Genomic DNA, 16,835 nt, shown 5'->3' on the forward strand with positions numbered 1-16,835 from the left:
TGAGGGAGAGAGGCAGGGGGGGGGAGAGAGAGGAGGGGGGGGAGAGAGAGGAGATGGGAGAGAGAGGGGGGAGAGGAGAGAGAGAGGGGGGGGGGGCAGGTGGGAGGGGTAGGGAAGGGGGGAGTGGGTGGGGAGAAGGAAGAGGTGGGGGGTGGACGAGAGGCTCCGGGGGTGGTGAAAAGAGAGGCCCGGGGGTGGTGAGAGAGGCTGGTGGGTGGGTGGAGAGGCTGGGAGGGTCGGGGGGGTTAGGGAAGAGAGGCCAGGGTTGTGGGGGGGACGTGGGGAGAGGCGGGGGGAAGAGAGAGGGGGGGGGGGGGGGGGGGGGGGGGGGAGAGCCGGGGGGGGGGAGAGAGAGCCCAGAGAGGGGTGGAGGGGGGGGGGGAGGGAGAGGGAGAGGAGAGAGGGAGGGGGAGAGAGGGAGAGCGAGAGGGAGAGAGAGAGGGAGAGGGAGAGGAGAGAGAGAGTACAGGGCCCAACTTGCTCGTTCTTCACTCGCAGCGCATGCCACAGTCTGAAAAGCGAGTGGGCCGCTAAAAGGGCTGGGCTGCGGCCGGGGCAGACAGCAGTCTATGAGCGGGCGGTGCCACGGCGTGCGGGCAGCGACCAAATAACTGCGAGTCGGGGGGGGGGGGGGGACAGGGGACGACGTAACTCGCAGCGCGTGGAAAGTTTACTTTCAAAGATACTTCGGATTCAAGATATAAAGCTCGAAATTTTCAGGTAAGCCGATTTTTGACTTCACGGGATAAAACTCTACAGGAATATGTAAAAACTTTTATGGTCAGAAACTGATTTTTGTTTGTGGTGTACATAGAACCTAAGTCTGCAGTTATAGACAATAGACAATAGGTGCAGGAGTAGGCCATTTGGCCCTTTGGGCCAACACCACCATTCACTGTGATCATGGCTGATCATCCACAATCAGTACCCCGTTCCTGCCTTTCCCCACATCCCGTGACTTTCATTAAAACAGCTTTCATCTATAAAATAGGTGTTCTGAGTAGACACGACTACAATCTGAAGAAGGGTTTCGATTCTTCTTCGGCCAAAACTTAATGGAAGCTTTTTTGATGAAAGTCACGGGATGTGGGGAGAAGGCAGGAACGGGGTACTTATTGTGGATGATCAGCCATGATCACATTGAATGGCAGTGCTGGCTTGAAGGGCTGAATGGCCTACTACACCTATTGTCTATTGACTGGATTTCAAGCATTATTCAGATTTTTCGATCTGAAACATTAACTGTTTCTCTAATTGCATGTTTTGTTTGAATAAATGCTGTAGTTTTATATTTGCATATATAACTGTTATTTGTATTTAAACAATGCATTTAGAAAAAAAGTATATAAGCTAAGAAAAGTCAGCTAACTGTCAATGGACATGCAATCAAATATTTTGTTTTTCTTACATTGTCGCCTGCAAAACTGCACGTAAGGCCTGAGCATGAAGCTATGCTCAGTAATACCATCACCCACTTGAACAACATTTTTACCATTTTAAAATGGTCAAGCAAGATACGTACATCCTTTAAATGAATGAAAATCTCAAAGGTTTCACAAACTCCTCCCTAGTTTTATTTTTAAACAATTATTGTGGAAAAACGAACTTATTCAAATATTATCGTCAGTTGCTGCAGAGATTAATTGATGTCATTTACACTGAATGATTCAAGTTAAGATTTAGTGAAACAGCCAAGAGTTTCTGAGGCGCAGACATGATTCCTCACTGTTGCCAGGATCAAGGATGCAGATCATTCTGAAGGTGGAATGTGAATAATCAGAATTCATGGCCCACATACGCGATATTGAAATCAGAAAATGAGGCAAGAAATCAGAAAGCAAGAGGGCCAAGAAGCAGATTGAGGAACACAGAGGAAAAAGATTAAAGAAAACAGAATCTGTAAATCACTTATGAATTATTGCCATTGGTGTAAGGTAGTGAATAGAAACATAGACAGAACAGTTCACTGTGTGGCTGGAAATCTAGCAGAAGTGAGGGACTGGGACTCGTTCTGAGAGAAGTAGGTCCAAAGCCAATTGACCAGATTGCAACTCACTCTTAGTTCCCGCAACCCAATGCTGATCCTGGGCTCCACTGGAAGAAGCAGGGAGCTGCTAATGGGTAGGAGAAAGAATCGAGCATAGTGAAATAAGTGGGTGAATGGGAACAATGGGGTTACTCTGACAGGCAGCATGGAAGGGAGCTATTCATCTGTTGTGTCTATGTAAGAAACACATATAAAAAGCTCAGAAAATTGGACATCAGGCTAATAACTGCCCAATCCATCACAGATACTGACCTCCCCACTATCGAAGGAATCTACAAGAGTCGCTGCCTCAAAAAGGCAGCCAACATCAGAGATCCACACCAACCTGCCCATATTCTCATTTCACTCCTGCTACAGGGAAGAAGATATAGAAGCCTGAAAAACTGTAACATCCAAGTTCAGAAGTGGCTTCTTCCCTACAGCCATCAGGCTATTAAACACTACAACCTCCAAATAAGCTCTGAACTACATAGACATCGGGGCATTGTTTTTCGCTTTGCACTATCATCTTTTGTTTTGTTTTTATTGTGTATATATGTATTTGCTGTTTATTATGGTGTTTACAAAGTACTATATTTACATATCTGTTGCACTGCTGAAAGTATGAATTTCATTGTTCCGTTTCGGGACACATGACAATAAAATATTCTTGACTTGACTCTTGATTTGCACAGGCAGTGTGGGCCGAAGAGCCTGCTCCTGTGCAGTACAGTTCTATGCTCTATGTTCCAATGATGATAAACCGAGCCAAATCAGGAAGCTGGAAGGAGTGGAGAAAACATTTGAGGATGTTGCAGGACTCGAGGGACTGAGTTATAGGGAGCGGTTGAGTAGGCTAGGATCCAGCGTATGTCACCGTCTCCAACAAATTTGTAACCTACAGTTAACCTGGGGACCAATGAAACTGAAGATTTTAGTCATTATGGCTAGTGAGAAAATAGATACACTTTAAGTGTGGATAATTAAACACACCATAAACTACTACAACATATCACAAAAATTGAGTAATATATAATTTCCTTGAGAGGTAGAGGAGGTCTTAAATGGCATGTAATATTTTAAAAAGTATCACACCTCAAAATATGACATAAACCTTTTGAATGTGCATTATTACAATATAAACAAGGCTATAATTATTTCATACCTTCAATGCACGCGGTACTAACCTTCATCACTAATCAATTCTTGTTTGACGAGGGTTGAAGGGGATCTAGCTGGTGGTTTGCATAATGGATGTCGTCGACACTTGGCTGATTTCTTTTTCCCGGCACTTCTGATGAACTGCTCTGGAAACTGAAAAGAGAAAAGTTATTTTTATCTTCTTGATGAAACCAGATAGTTACCTAGGCTAATGCACATTACCTAGAAAATAGTGTGCTTACTGTTTGTTAAAGTGTACACATTCAGAACAGTGTCCTGAATATAATATTGAAAATCTGGACTATTGAGGATGCTAACTGCTTAGAGGCAACAAGCAAATAACCTATGTAGGAAGGAACTGCACATGCTGGTTTATACCTAAGGGACACAAAATGCTGGAGTAACTCAGTGGGCCATGCAGCATCTCTGGAGAAAAAGAATAGGTAATGTTTTTTCTCTGAAAAAACTCAGACTGAAAGTAGAGTTGGGAGGAGAGGAAATAAACTGGCGGCAAGAAATGGGCAGAATAAATCTGGGCCGGCAATAGATGACATCAGAAAGGGTGAAGCCCATAGTTGGTTGGTTGGGAAAGGTGGAATAAAACAAGGGATACAAGGATGCGAACAGTGGGACTGATAGGGCGACAGGGGAGGGAATGCAGGAGTTGCTTGAAATTAAAGAAATCAACATGGGATGTAAGCTGCCCAAGCGAAATAATGCAGTCTACTCAATTCAAATTGCTCTTACAACAGTGAACTAATTGATTATTATACAAATCTTAGAAAAGCTTCCATAATAGTACAACTAAAAATAAATTAATGAATCTTTAGTTTTGTCCAATGGATGGTCAAGCCACCCCAATTTAAGTGAGAAAATTGGGGAGTCGTTTAAGGCAATGAGCAGATGGTGGTACAACTAGCCTCAAGATAAAGAAAGGAAAAAAAGAGAAACAAAAGCCTCCCAAATGTGCATGTCAGGTGAAGAATGGATCAGGCAACATTCTGCAGGCTCACTTCTCATGCACATTTCATATCCTGTTGACACTGGTGGCTAGGTTTAGAGATGAATAACTACCATTGCACAAGGTAGCAAAAGGAAACAATAACCAAAGGTAAAGAAGGAAACATTGCAAAGTGACTCATTTCAAGAAAAAATCTACATGAAATTGGCACCTAAAATTTGTGAACAAAAATGATTTAAAAATATAGCTTAATGATAATAACGCTGTTCACACAAATTGGAACGTGAATAGCGATTGACGAGATTAAATTATAACAACATGAACATTTGTCCAAAACTAAAAGTTCAAATATATTTATTCACTGGAAACTTTGGCATACTGTCCCAGAATTTTAACAAGACTTGAATGATTCAGCAGGACATCGGATCAGAGTGGCTCAGACCCAGCAGGTGTCTGTAAGCCTTCATTTTTGTTGCAATTAAATAATAAAAATCACTCCACTAGCATCTAAAAAAGGGACTTGAGAGACTTAATTATAATTTTTCCTAAACTTAGAAAACTAGTTTACTGCACATCCTGCCCTTGAAGTGTTTGATAAGCACACAAACTTAAATTACTGAATTACCAAAATTCAAACTTTATCAGCAATTTATAATGGTATTCTTTAGCTTATTAACAAATTGAGGAATGATAACTAACGCTACTTTCCATAGATTAGCGACAACTGTAACATACGATTCAGAGAGTCAAAGTCAAACATATGTACAGCCCAGCATGTCCATGCCTACCATTTTGTCCTTGTATACTAATTCCATTTGCCCACAATAGGTGCAAATCCTTCTATGCCTTGCATAATTAAATTTAAAATTAGTTATTGTATCTGATTAACCTCCTCCAAAGGTAGCTATTACAGCTAACAATCACTGATGTAAAAAAAATCTTACCCTTCACTCACCTTAAATCTATGCCCTCTTGTTTCTGACAATAGAGAAGAGATTCTGAGTATCTACTCTTTTATAATTTTATATACCTCCATGAGGTTATCCCTCAGCCTCTTTTGCTCAAGGAAAAAAAAGCCCAGCCAATGCTGAGGGAATGGAGCAGCTGGGCTTGTACACTCTTGTGTTTAGGATGAGAGGCAATCTCATTGAAACATATAAGATTGTTAAGGGTTTGGACACGCTGGAGGCAGGAAACATGTTTCAGATGTTGGGGGAGTCCAGAACCAGGGGCCACAGTTTAAGAATAAGGAGCAAGCCATTTAGAACGGAGACGAAGAAACACTTTTTCTCACAAAGAGTGGTGAGTCTGTGGAATTCTCTGCCTCCGAGGGCGGTGGAGGCAGGTTCTCTGGATGCTTTCAAGAGAGAGCTAGATAGGGCTCTTAAAAATAGCAGAGTCAGGGGATATGAGGAGAAGGCAGGAACGGGGTACTGATTGGGGATGATCAGCCATGATCACATTCAATGGCGGTGCTGGCTCGAAGGGCCGAATGGCCAACTCCTGCACCTATTGTCTATTGTCAATCCAAGTTCCCAAGTCCTTCAAGATGTTAGCACAAATTTTTTGTTTTTAAGTATACTGAAGGAAAGTAGAATTCTGAATAAAATTCCATCAAGACCAATTGTGCAAAAGAGTCAGTCTTCATGTTATTTAAAATAGCTCTTCAAATATCGAAATGTCTATGATAGATGTGCAGCTGAATCAATCTCTTACTGTTGAATTATAGATAGGTTGATGAAAGTATGACAAGGTAGTATGATGTGGATACATTTTACCATCTTATTTGAAAAAAAGATGTCGTATAAGACACCAGTAAAGAGGGCATTCATGAAGAACATTGAAGAGAGCTATTACAGATCATATAATTATTTTGTTCAATGTCAAAAAAAACGATTAAGTTCTTATTTTCATTATATAATGAAATCCTTCAATGGTGTTATTATCATGCAGTACCAAAAACATACTACTCAGTAGGACACACAAAAAACAAAGCATTTCTGCAGAAATACTGGCTCTGCTATATTCAGGATTTCAAACTCTCAGTATTAATTAAATTCAGACACCAGTCCCGACCCAGCTTAATTTATAAACGGCTGCGTTCTTGGTTTAATTTTACACATTAAGGATTAACAGCAGTGTCATACCTCATTTGGCACTAAATTAATAATACCAATTTTAGTGATGAATTATGCACTTTATGTTATGTGAATTCAGTTAACACAGGGAACATGAGTGATACTGAGTTATTAAATCAATTGTCTGCTTCATTCCAGTGTTTGCCTATCTTGCCAGATATGTGCAGCTGAAAACACAGCTGAAAGAGCATAAATTCTTCAAAGGAACATATGAAAGGTTAGTTGAGAAAACTGGCAATGGAAGAAAATCAGCAATCTGGTAGTGCAGTATTTTCTAATTAAGGACAGCAACATTTACATATCATACTGCTAACTTTGAACAGTATTAAATGAATGAACTATAGGTTATCTATACCGGGGAAATAAATAATTACAGTCTAATTTACTTCTGCCATTCCTGGACATATTTTTAAAAGTATTATTACACTTGGTACTTCTCCAGGCTCCAAGCCATTTTCTCCACTCTCAGCTTCACTGGTTTCCTCTTCTGTGGAGACTCCACTACTTTCACGTCCTTTCCAGCAGTTCTGTTGGATTTCTGCAGCTACATCATCAAATGTGTTCTGACACAATTGTCCCTTTTTGATGATTGCATTCACCAACGTGGATTTCTGCAGATCCTTATTCTCCAATTTGACTTTCAGGTCAAGGTCTGCATTGTCTAGGTATTCTGAAGAGATGTCAAATGCATCATCTTTGTCAACTGGTGTCAATGAAAAACAATCATCCAATTTTCTCTTTCCATCAGCTTTATTTCTATACTTGGTGCTGACAAGATTGGATTCTGATGTTGTCTCGTAATTGTCTGCGGGTGAAAAGAATATTTTACTTTAGATGATGCGTGAGAAATATTTGGATGTTAACAGGAAATATAAAATACTATTTCATGCAAAATGGAGCTGCCAACAAAACACAAAGGTCCTGGTCACTACTGAGTCAATTTAAAGATGTAATGTGTGCCGTGGACCATTGGAACTACTTTGTAAATTCTCATACTCAGTTTGTTCTTTTACTATTCATCTTGAATTTATGTTGTTGGGTTACCAATTACCAATACAGGCAATCTCAACTACCTTAACTACCATTTCTAAATTATTGGTGATAAATTACTTATCTCTTTGGAAATAATTGGAAAAGTATTAGTAACATATTTTATTAAAATATAAGCAAATTATATTTTAGGCAGGAATTATAATAATGTGCACATGTCATATTGTTTATTGCAATTAACAGGAAAACTCACATGGTTCCATCTGAGACATTAACGTTTTAAATTTGTACTATACATTGCTGGCTGGATCAAAATTTTAGATTATTAATTTCCTGTAACAAAAATTAAAATTTAATACCATTACCTTCTAATTTAATGCAATCAATCTTCCAGTGGGAATTAGTCAATCAATGTTTGATGTTGTTGCCTCACAGTTATCAGCCTTCTCCTTTTGATACCTACTCTGCCTCGGTTTCCCTCATGATGCTGTCTCACCTAATGTATGCTTTCAATCAAATTGCCCTAATACCTACCTTGTCAACATGACATCATTAGTTCACACTTAACAGATATTCCAGCTTCCATTTTCAATTTTGCACATAACTTTACAACCTTGATCTAACATAACAAGATATTTTCATAGTGATAAAAAAGACATAATATAAATTACTTCCCATTCAATATCTGAACATTTCTGAAGTCTCGGCTCCCTTCCTCCCTTCCTCTTCCTCACATTTAAATGTTGCCACCATGTGATCATATCATATGGCATGAATGTTCTACTTTACCATCCCCTCTCTTTAACTTTTCCATTGCCTCAGTACCATCATCATTGCTTGTCTGATTTACAGGAGCCCTGGCTAAGATTTATCAGTCATCATTAAATACAAACAAGGTGTCGGAAGACTGGAGAGAGGCAAAAGTTGTGCCTGGAAAATGCTAGGAACTACAGGCTAGTGAGCTTAACATCTGTGATCCGAAAGTTACTGGAGTGTATTCTGAGGGATAGGATGTACATGCACTTAAGATGGACAAGGGCTGATTTGGGACAGTCAACATGGTTTTGTATGTGGGAGGTCGCAACTCAAAAATTTGACTACGTTTTTTGAGGAGGTAACCATAAAGGTCAATGAAGGCAGAGCTGTAGACGTTGTATACATGGATTTCAGTAAGACATTCAACAGGGTTCCACATGGTAGACTTCTCTGGAAGGTTAGATCCCACAGGATCCAAGGAGAGATAGCTGAATGGATAGAAAATGGACTCCATGGAAGGAAGCAGATGGTGATGGTGGAAGCTTGCTTTTTGGACTGGAGGCCTGTTACTCGTGGTGTGCCTCAGGATTCAGTGCTGGGCCCATTGCTGTTTGTCATCTATGTCAATGATTTGGATGAGAACGTATATGGCATGGTTAGCAAATATGCAGATGACAGACAAGTGGGTGGTATTGTAGGAAGTGAAGAAGGATCTTGATCAGTTGGGCAAATGGGCAGAGAAATGGTTGATGGAATTTAATGCAGAGAAATGTGAGGTGTTGCATTTGGGGAGCTCTAACATGGGCAGAACCTACACAGTGAACGGCAGGAGTATCGGGTTTGGAGGGAGAGATAGATCAGCCATGATTGAATGGCCGATTAGACTTGAAGGGCCGAATGGCCTAATTCTACTCCTATTCCTTATGACCTTATGATAGTCAACATACATTCCCTAAAGCACAAATAAAGAACCAACAAATAAAGAATTCAGACTTCCCTGAATGACAAAAGAAATACACCAAAAAATGACAGGTTATGATAAATTTGACTTTTGAATAACGATGAAAACCAGACTGATTAGAAATTAATGAGGCAAAGTGAAAACTAAGAAAGCAAATCTAAGAGAGGCAAAGAGAGTCTAATAGAACATATAAGCTGCAAACTACAAACATAAGCTGAAAATGTAGATGTATTCTATGGGCAGATAAATAAGAAAAGGTAGTATATATGGAGTAGTATCTACTGTGGGAAAGTGCACATGGATGCCAAGGGCGGGTTGAAGGTATTAAATGAGCATTCGCATCTATCTTCAACAGAGATGGGGTATTTCCAAAATAATAGTGAAGGAAAAAGTAGTTGAGACAGTTGATATGTTAAATATTGATAGGATAGAGGCTTTAGAAAAGTTGGTTGAACTTAAAGTAGGTAACAACACCAGGACCAGATGGAATGCATTCTTGGATTTGAGAGAAGTACAAGAGAAAACCAAGGTGGCAATCAGGGTAGATAAGTCACCTGGACAGGATGGACTGCACCCCAGGGTTCTGAAGGAGGTGGTCTCAGAGATTATTGTGATATTTCAAGAATCACTAGAGTTAGAAGTGGTTCCTGAAGATTGGAAAATTACGACTATCACCGAGCTGTACAGAAGGGAGCAAAGCAGAACAACAGAAACTATAGGCCTGTTAGTCTTACTTCGGTGGTTGGTAAGATTATAGATGATTATAAAGGATGAGGTTTCGCAGTACAGGGTATTTGAAAGTTCGCAATAAAATATGCCAAAGTCAGCATGGTTTCGTGAAGGAAAGATCTTGCCTGACAAATCTGTTGGAGTTCTTTGATGAAGTCATGGTCACACAATGAATGGCGGTGCAGGCTTGAAGAGCCAAATGGCCTCCTCCTGCACCTATTTTCTATGTTTCTAAGTTAATAGTAGGACAGACAGAGAGGAGGCTGGAGATGTTGTTTACCTAGATTGTCAGAAGACCTTCGATAAGGTACCGCATATCATGCTGCTTGGGAAGATGAGACCCCATGGTATTGAAGGGAAGATACTAGCATATATAGTGAGTTGACTGGATGGCAGAAGGCAAAGAGTTGCAATAAAATATGCATTTCCAGGTTGCCTGCCAGTGACGAGTGGTCCGCAGGTGTCGGTGCTGGGGCCACTTCTCTTCATGTTGTATATTAATGATTGGTTAAGGGGATTAAAGGCTTTCGGGCCAAGTTTGCTGATGATGCTAAGATAGGTGGAGGGGCAGGCAGTGTAGAGGAAATGAAAGGCATAGATAGAGTGGATGTGAAAAGGATGTTTCCACTGGTGGGAGTCTAGGACCAGCCACAGAATTAAAGGGTCATAGCCACAGAATTAAAGGGCACTCTTTTAAAAAGGAGACGAGGAAGAACTTCTTTAATGAGGATGAACTTCTTTCTTCTTTAGCAGTCAGGGGCCTCTAACCTTCCGTTGATGGGAGAATCTTACTCCCGTAGCCGGCGGCGGGCCTTTCTCGTCGGGGTGATCAAGCTCCTGCATCGAGGGGCGATCTTAGCTTGCCCGCGCCGGGTGATCTACCCCCAGGTTGGGATAGTCGAACGTCGTGCGACTTTTGGAGCTCCCGACGTCAGTCTCAACCCGAGATTGCGGGCTCTCAATGGTAAAATCCACAGGTCGCGATTGGAGTGTCGATCCCAGGCAAGGGATCGGCTCTGATGGTAAGTCCACGTCCCCGCGGTGGGGCTCACAGTCAGTCCCGAGCAAGGCCACCAGCTCCATGATGTTAGGCCGCAGAGCAACCAGAGATACGATCCTGAAAACAATCGCATCTCCGGCAAGGTAAGAGATTGAAAAAAAGTTTCTCCCTATCCCCTCCCCACCCGCACATAAAACAAACCAGAGAACATTAACACAAACTTTTAAAACACACTAAAAATAACAAAAAAAAAGACAAAAAGGACAGACGATAAGAATATCATCTCCGGTCGCTCTACGGCCTAACATCGTGGAGCTGGAGGCCTTGCTCAGGACTGACTGCGAGCCCCATCGCGGGGACATGGACTTACCATCGGAGCCAACCTCTTGCCTGGGATCGACGCTCCAACTGCGGCCTGCAGATTTTACCATCGAGAGCTCGCCGTCTCGGGTTGAGGCTGCCATCGAAGCGCCACCCGGTGGTAGGAGGCTGAGATCAGCCATGATTGAATGGCGGAGTAGACTCGATGGGCCAAATGGCCTAATTCTATTCCTATAACTTGTGAACGTGACTAAAGAGTGGCAACGGTACTCGTTTGTTCAAAGGGATAAGGATAAGCCTCAAAATTACAGGCAAGTCAGCTTAATCTGGTGTCCTTGAGACTCTTGAAAGGCGCCCATAAATAAAATGTATTATTATTATAATTATTAATCTCCATGGTAGGCTCATGGTAAACCTTTTAAAAACATTAATCCTGGTCTTAAAAGGTGAAACAATGGTGCAATTGGTAGAGGTGCTGCCTCACAGCACCAGAGACCTGGGTTTGTTCCTGATCTCGGGAGGAGTTTGCACATTCTCCCAGTGACTGCATGGATTTCCTCCAGGAGCTCTCGTTTCCTTCCACATCCCAAAGACATGTGGGTTTGTAGTTTAATTGGCCTCTGTAAATTGCCGCAAGTGTGTATGGCATGGATGAGAAAGTGGGATAACATAGAACTAGTGAGAACGGGTGATCAACAAAGCCGGTGTAGACTCAGTGGGCCAAAGGGTTTGTTTCCATGCCTTATCTCTAAACTAAATAAAAATAATCAATAATCACTTGGAGGAAAACGGATTAATTAAAGTTAGTTAAGGGCAAAATATATTGAATCAATGACGGAATTATTTGATGAGGTGACAGATAGTCAATGTTGCGCAACTGGACCTAGAGAAGGCATTTTATGAGGTTCTTTATAACAATCATATCAATGGTTAATGCACATGGCAGAAAAAAAAAACAATAATAGCAATACAAAGTTGGTTAAGTAACAGACAACAGGGTGTCATGGTGAATGGTTGCTTTTCAGTGAGAATAGATAAATAGTGGCATTCCCTAGGGAACGGTCTTATGGACATTGCTTTTTAATCTATACCAATGATATAGAGTTGGGGTGCAAGCTACAGTAACTAAATTCGCAACTTTGGCAATATTGTAAACTGTGCCATGGATAGTGATAAATTACAGCGGGGTAAAATCATACTGGTAGAATGGGAACGTGGCATTTAATGTGCAATGTAGAGAAATGTGAGATGATGCATTTGGGTAGGAAAAATGAGAAGAGGCAAGATAGAACAAAGGATACTTTTCTAAGAGGAGTGCAAGAAAAGTGGGACATGGAGATATTGGTGGACCAATCAGACTGAATAAGGCACAAACAATACTGGGTTTTATCAATGTAGGCAATGAGTATGAAGCAGGAGATCATATGATGAAACCTGGTACCATCATGGCCTTCAAGAAGGAATTTGATAAATATACAGTGCATTAAAAAAATGCAAGGCTGCAGAAATGGGGCTCCAGGGTGGGGCTCGTGTAGGCATTGAAAGTGGAACTGCTGCGTTAGACACAATAGGCTAAATACCCTCCTTTAGTGCTTTAAGGAATGTACAAATCAATAGTGAAATCAGAGACCTTCCTTTTCATTGATGGATCATGCAATGCATTTACACATTGACCCACTGAAAGTGACTGCAATATGTAAAACTGCTCTGCAGTTTGAGTAAGTGAAGACACGATAAAATAGCTAACCTGACTTCAACGGTACACAGAAGATGTTTGCTTTGAAGTGCTTTGGAGAAAGGAACACATCAATCACCTCATCCCTCACCTGATGACTGCTCTTCATCCATTCCTTTCTGAACCAGCTGCTTTCCCTTAATTATTTCTTCTTCAGGACTCATTACTGCAACACGGTTAGACTCCCGTTTCTTCACTCCCCCATTAGAGTTTTCATCATTATTGATACCATCTGTAAGTGGTTCAGCTGCAGTTGTTTCTTTGGCCACAGGATCACTGAATATCTTTTCATCTTCTAGAGATTTTATCTTTTTAGATCGAGTTCTGAACCGATACACACTGCAGAAGACACGACTGTCAGATTGGAATTGTCATGGGTAAAATGAGCTATATTCTTTTGAACAATTTCCCCAAACAACTATTTACACTATATTTATTCTTTTTTTGTTTTTTAATATGAATTCTATGATATGTGGTTGACAGTTATTTTGTAACAAGTACTTTTTGAACATTTATAATTATCAAGAGTATATCCCAAATGCCGATTTAACGTTGCAACACAGTGACATAGTAATGAAAATACTTCCACAGATGTTATAAGAACATAGAAAGGTACAACACAGGAACAGGCAAGTCGGCCCACAATGTGTGTGCCAAACGATGCCAAGATAAAATAACCTAATCTGCTTGTGATCCATATCCCTCCATTCTCTAGATATCCATATGTCTATCTAAGAGCCTTTTATACACCACTATTGGTGCTCCTCAGCTTCTTCCCACAGGCTATAAGACTGCTAAACGGACTTTGCCCCCTGCCAAAGTATCGCGCACCAACCACCAACCTGGACACACTGCAGCAGAGTCACTGTCGTGCCGCTGCCGATCGGAACGCCTGTTGAATGTTTAGTAGTGTTGAAATTTGTTCATGATATATGTATTTTTATTTCTATTTATTTTTAATGCACACTGAATGGACACTGGTTGAGCAACGTTTTTTTGTTTCCTCTGGGTATGTGAATACTCAGGAAATGACAATAAAGATATACAATACAATATTGTATCTGCCTCCCAGGCACCCATCACCCTGTAGAAGATTAGCTATCAGTCTTTGCTGCTAAATTCCTAAACCAAACCCACATCTCAAAGTTAATTGCGTTGAATATGTTACCTTTTCATGGGCATTCCAGATTTCCTTTGAATTACTTTTCTTTGTTTCTGCCAAATCTCCAGTTCGGGAGTTGATTCAGGGGTGGGTTTTGTGTGATCGATGGCTTGAACATCCTTTCCTTGTTTCCAAAGTGCATATCTACTTGGCTGAAATTTTTCTACAAAGATGTCCATAGATATCTTGACCATGTCTTTCCGACAAGTGCACTAAGAAAAGAAAAAAATCCATTAACAATCACATATGTTGTCCAAATTATTTTTCACGCCATTCTCAAGGTGGACCTTCTTGATCCATCAGAGCAATTTCATACCACAGTGGTCAGCACTTATCAGCAGGGAATTATGCTTCAACCATATTAGTGAGATAATTGACTCACACCCTGGGCTTTCCTTCTCAGGATTTTGGAAAAATAACTTAATTCTCTTTGCAATTGCCCAACTTCACAATTACTTTTACTGATGCAATCCATTTACTGTTTATATCCTTTTTACAATTTCAATTCTTAAAATGCAATATTTGGATGAGAAGAAACATATATTGAATTATTTTGTTAATAAGAACTATATTTATTTATCTAACAGTGGCTGCCATACTTGGTCGTTTCTTCCTCATGAATGTGGACAAGTAGTTTATGAACACAGGCAAGTACAGGACTATTTAAATTACTCATCATTACTGAGCACCATAGCTGAAAAATTGGAGTATTTCAACGGGCAACTCCTTGCACGAAGTGTCTGCACAAGAATAGTGTATTGGCATTGTCATCATGTGTACCAAAATATAGTGCGAAACCTTGTGTGTCAATCAGTCAGATCATACCATACCATACATGAGTACAATCAAGCCATACAGTACAGCAGGTAGTGTAAAGAGAAAAATAGCCAGATTGCAAAATATAGTGATATAGTGTAACAGTGTTAAAATTGTAGACAAAGTGCAAATAAAAAAAGTCCAAGAGCTACAATGGGGTAGGATTGGTAAATCAGGACCACATCCTTAGCTTATGAGAGGTTCATTGAGTACTCTGCTAACAGCAAGGAAGAAGTTGTTCCTGAATTTGGTGCTACGTGTTTTCAAGTTTTCATATCTTCCCACACAAGAGAGGTGAAGGCGGGGATGACCAGGGTGCAAGGGGTTCTTGATTATGTTGCCTGCTTTACTGATGCAGCACGAGGTGCAGATGGAATCAATGGGAGAGGGAAGGAGGTTGGTTTGTATGATAGACAAGGCTACACTACAACTCTGATTTCTTGCAGACTTGCGCAGGGTGATTGCCAAACCAAGTTGTGATGCAACGTTCACAAAATTGCTGGAGAAACTCAGCGGGTGCAGCAGCATCTATGGAGCAAAGCAAATAGGCGACGTTTCAGTCTGAAGAAGGGTTTTCAGCCCGAAACGTCGCCTATTTTCTTCGCTCCATTTTCTTCGCTCCCCTCATTCTCCCTCTTGAATAAATCTGTTCATTAAGCCCTACATTAACAGTCTATTTTATATCAAATCCCAATATGAATGCTTCTTAGTTTAACAGGGCACATTTGAAAGTAGCCAAATGCCTGCCTGCACCAAATAAATATCATCCATCTAACCTGGAGACAAGTGAGTTTGGTGAGATAATGCTTCAAACTATGTAAATTGCCACCAACTCTGTAAAACTTACTCCTCCAACTCTAACCGGTTATGCTTTCTATGTAAATTGCCACCAACTCTGTAAAACTTACTCCTCCAACTCTAACCGGTTATGCTTTCTTCACTTCCTTCAACCACCGTCACATTTCAGAACTAAGCTCAGAAATGTTCCTTTCACATCTCTGCATCTCTATATTTTTCTAATTTGTCTTAAATTCTCCCTTTGGCTAAGGTTATAATCACATCATTTCTCCATTTTGTTGGCTCAATGGGAATTTCTGCTTGATTGCGCATCTCTGGTTTCTTAGTTCTTTTTTCCAAAGACTCGATGTAAGCTGTCACTTGGAGGTCATAATAAATTTATGAACAGGAGATATAAAAGTATGATGTTAATTTTACAAAATACAATTTCTATTCAAAAGACATTCAGAGAAGCAAGTTCTTTAAAGATAAAAGTAATCAAATATACTGCTCTACTGGACATGACTCCATGCAAATCAGCCAACCAAGGAAAGGGTTTGGCAAACCAAAGTGATCTGCAGTAAGGAATGGGCAATTTATTCAGTCAAGAGATGAAATAGTGCACTTAATAGCGTAATCAGAACCTTCAACAGTTTCTGTATTTTAAGCAGTCTAATATAAGAACATTTAGTTGTCTATCTATCAGAAGAAGCATATTCAACAGAACAACATAGCTCCTCTACAACGGCGAGACCAAGCGCAAAATGCCTGCTGGATCTCCCGACTGCTAATCATTTTAACTCCCCTTTCCATTCCCATACCAATGACTCTGTCCTGGGCCTCCTCCATTGCCAGAGTGAGGCCGCATGGAAGTTGGAGAAACAGCAACTCACATTCTGCTTGGATAGCTGACAACTCAACGCAGTAAACATCGTATTGTCCAATTTTAAGTAGCAGCTTCTCTTTTTCCTGTTCCCGCACACCCCAGTGCCTTTATCTCACTATCCTTCCCCACCACCTCTCCATCCCCTTTCACCTATATATCTCCCTCTGGCTTTACATTTCACTCCTCTTCTGTCCTTATCTGACACCATTTTGTCTAGTTATCCACCCATCTCCCAATCAAACGCCCTCACCTGTATCCTCCATATCACTTGCCAGAAGGTAGACACAATATGCTGGAGTAACTCAGCGGGACAGGCAGCATTCCTGAGAGAAGGAATAGGTGACGTTTCGAGTTGCGACCCTTCTTCAGACTGAATCACTTGCCTGACTTTGTCCTGTCCCCACCTCTTTTACAGG

The 16,835-nt window shown here is 40.8% G+C and overlaps 1 protein-coding gene across 4 annotated transcripts in view; it reads right to left on the reverse strand.

Annotated features, from left to right (window-relative positions):
- LOC129695557 (lysine-specific demethylase 4C-like) overlaps positions 1–16,835 on the reverse strand; it is a 324,943-nt gene that overhangs the window by 169,133 nt on the left and 138,975 nt on the right. For 3 of the 4 annotated variants that reach the window (XM_055632624.1, XM_055632625.1, XM_055632622.1), the window contains exons 9-12: positions 13,947–14,152; positions 12,870–13,132; positions 6,712–7,091; positions 3,214–3,340 (exon numbers count right to left, since the gene is read on the reverse strand). In XM_055632624.1, the coding sequence (XP_055488599.1) occupies positions 3,214–3,340; positions 6,712–7,091; positions 12,870–13,132; positions 13,947–14,152 (976 nt within the window). The remainder of the gene's footprint in view (positions 1–3,213; positions 3,341–6,711; positions 7,092–12,869; positions 13,133–13,946; positions 14,153–16,835) is intronic. The other variant, XM_055632623.1, reaches the window with a different exon arrangement.

This window comes from Leucoraja erinacea, chromosome 3 (assembly GCF_028641065.1).
Source record: "Leucoraja erinacea ecotype New England chromosome 3, Leri_hhj_1, whole genome shotgun sequence".
Lineage (NCBI taxonomy): Eukaryota > Metazoa > Chordata > Chondrichthyes > Rajiformes > Rajidae > Leucoraja > Leucoraja erinaceus.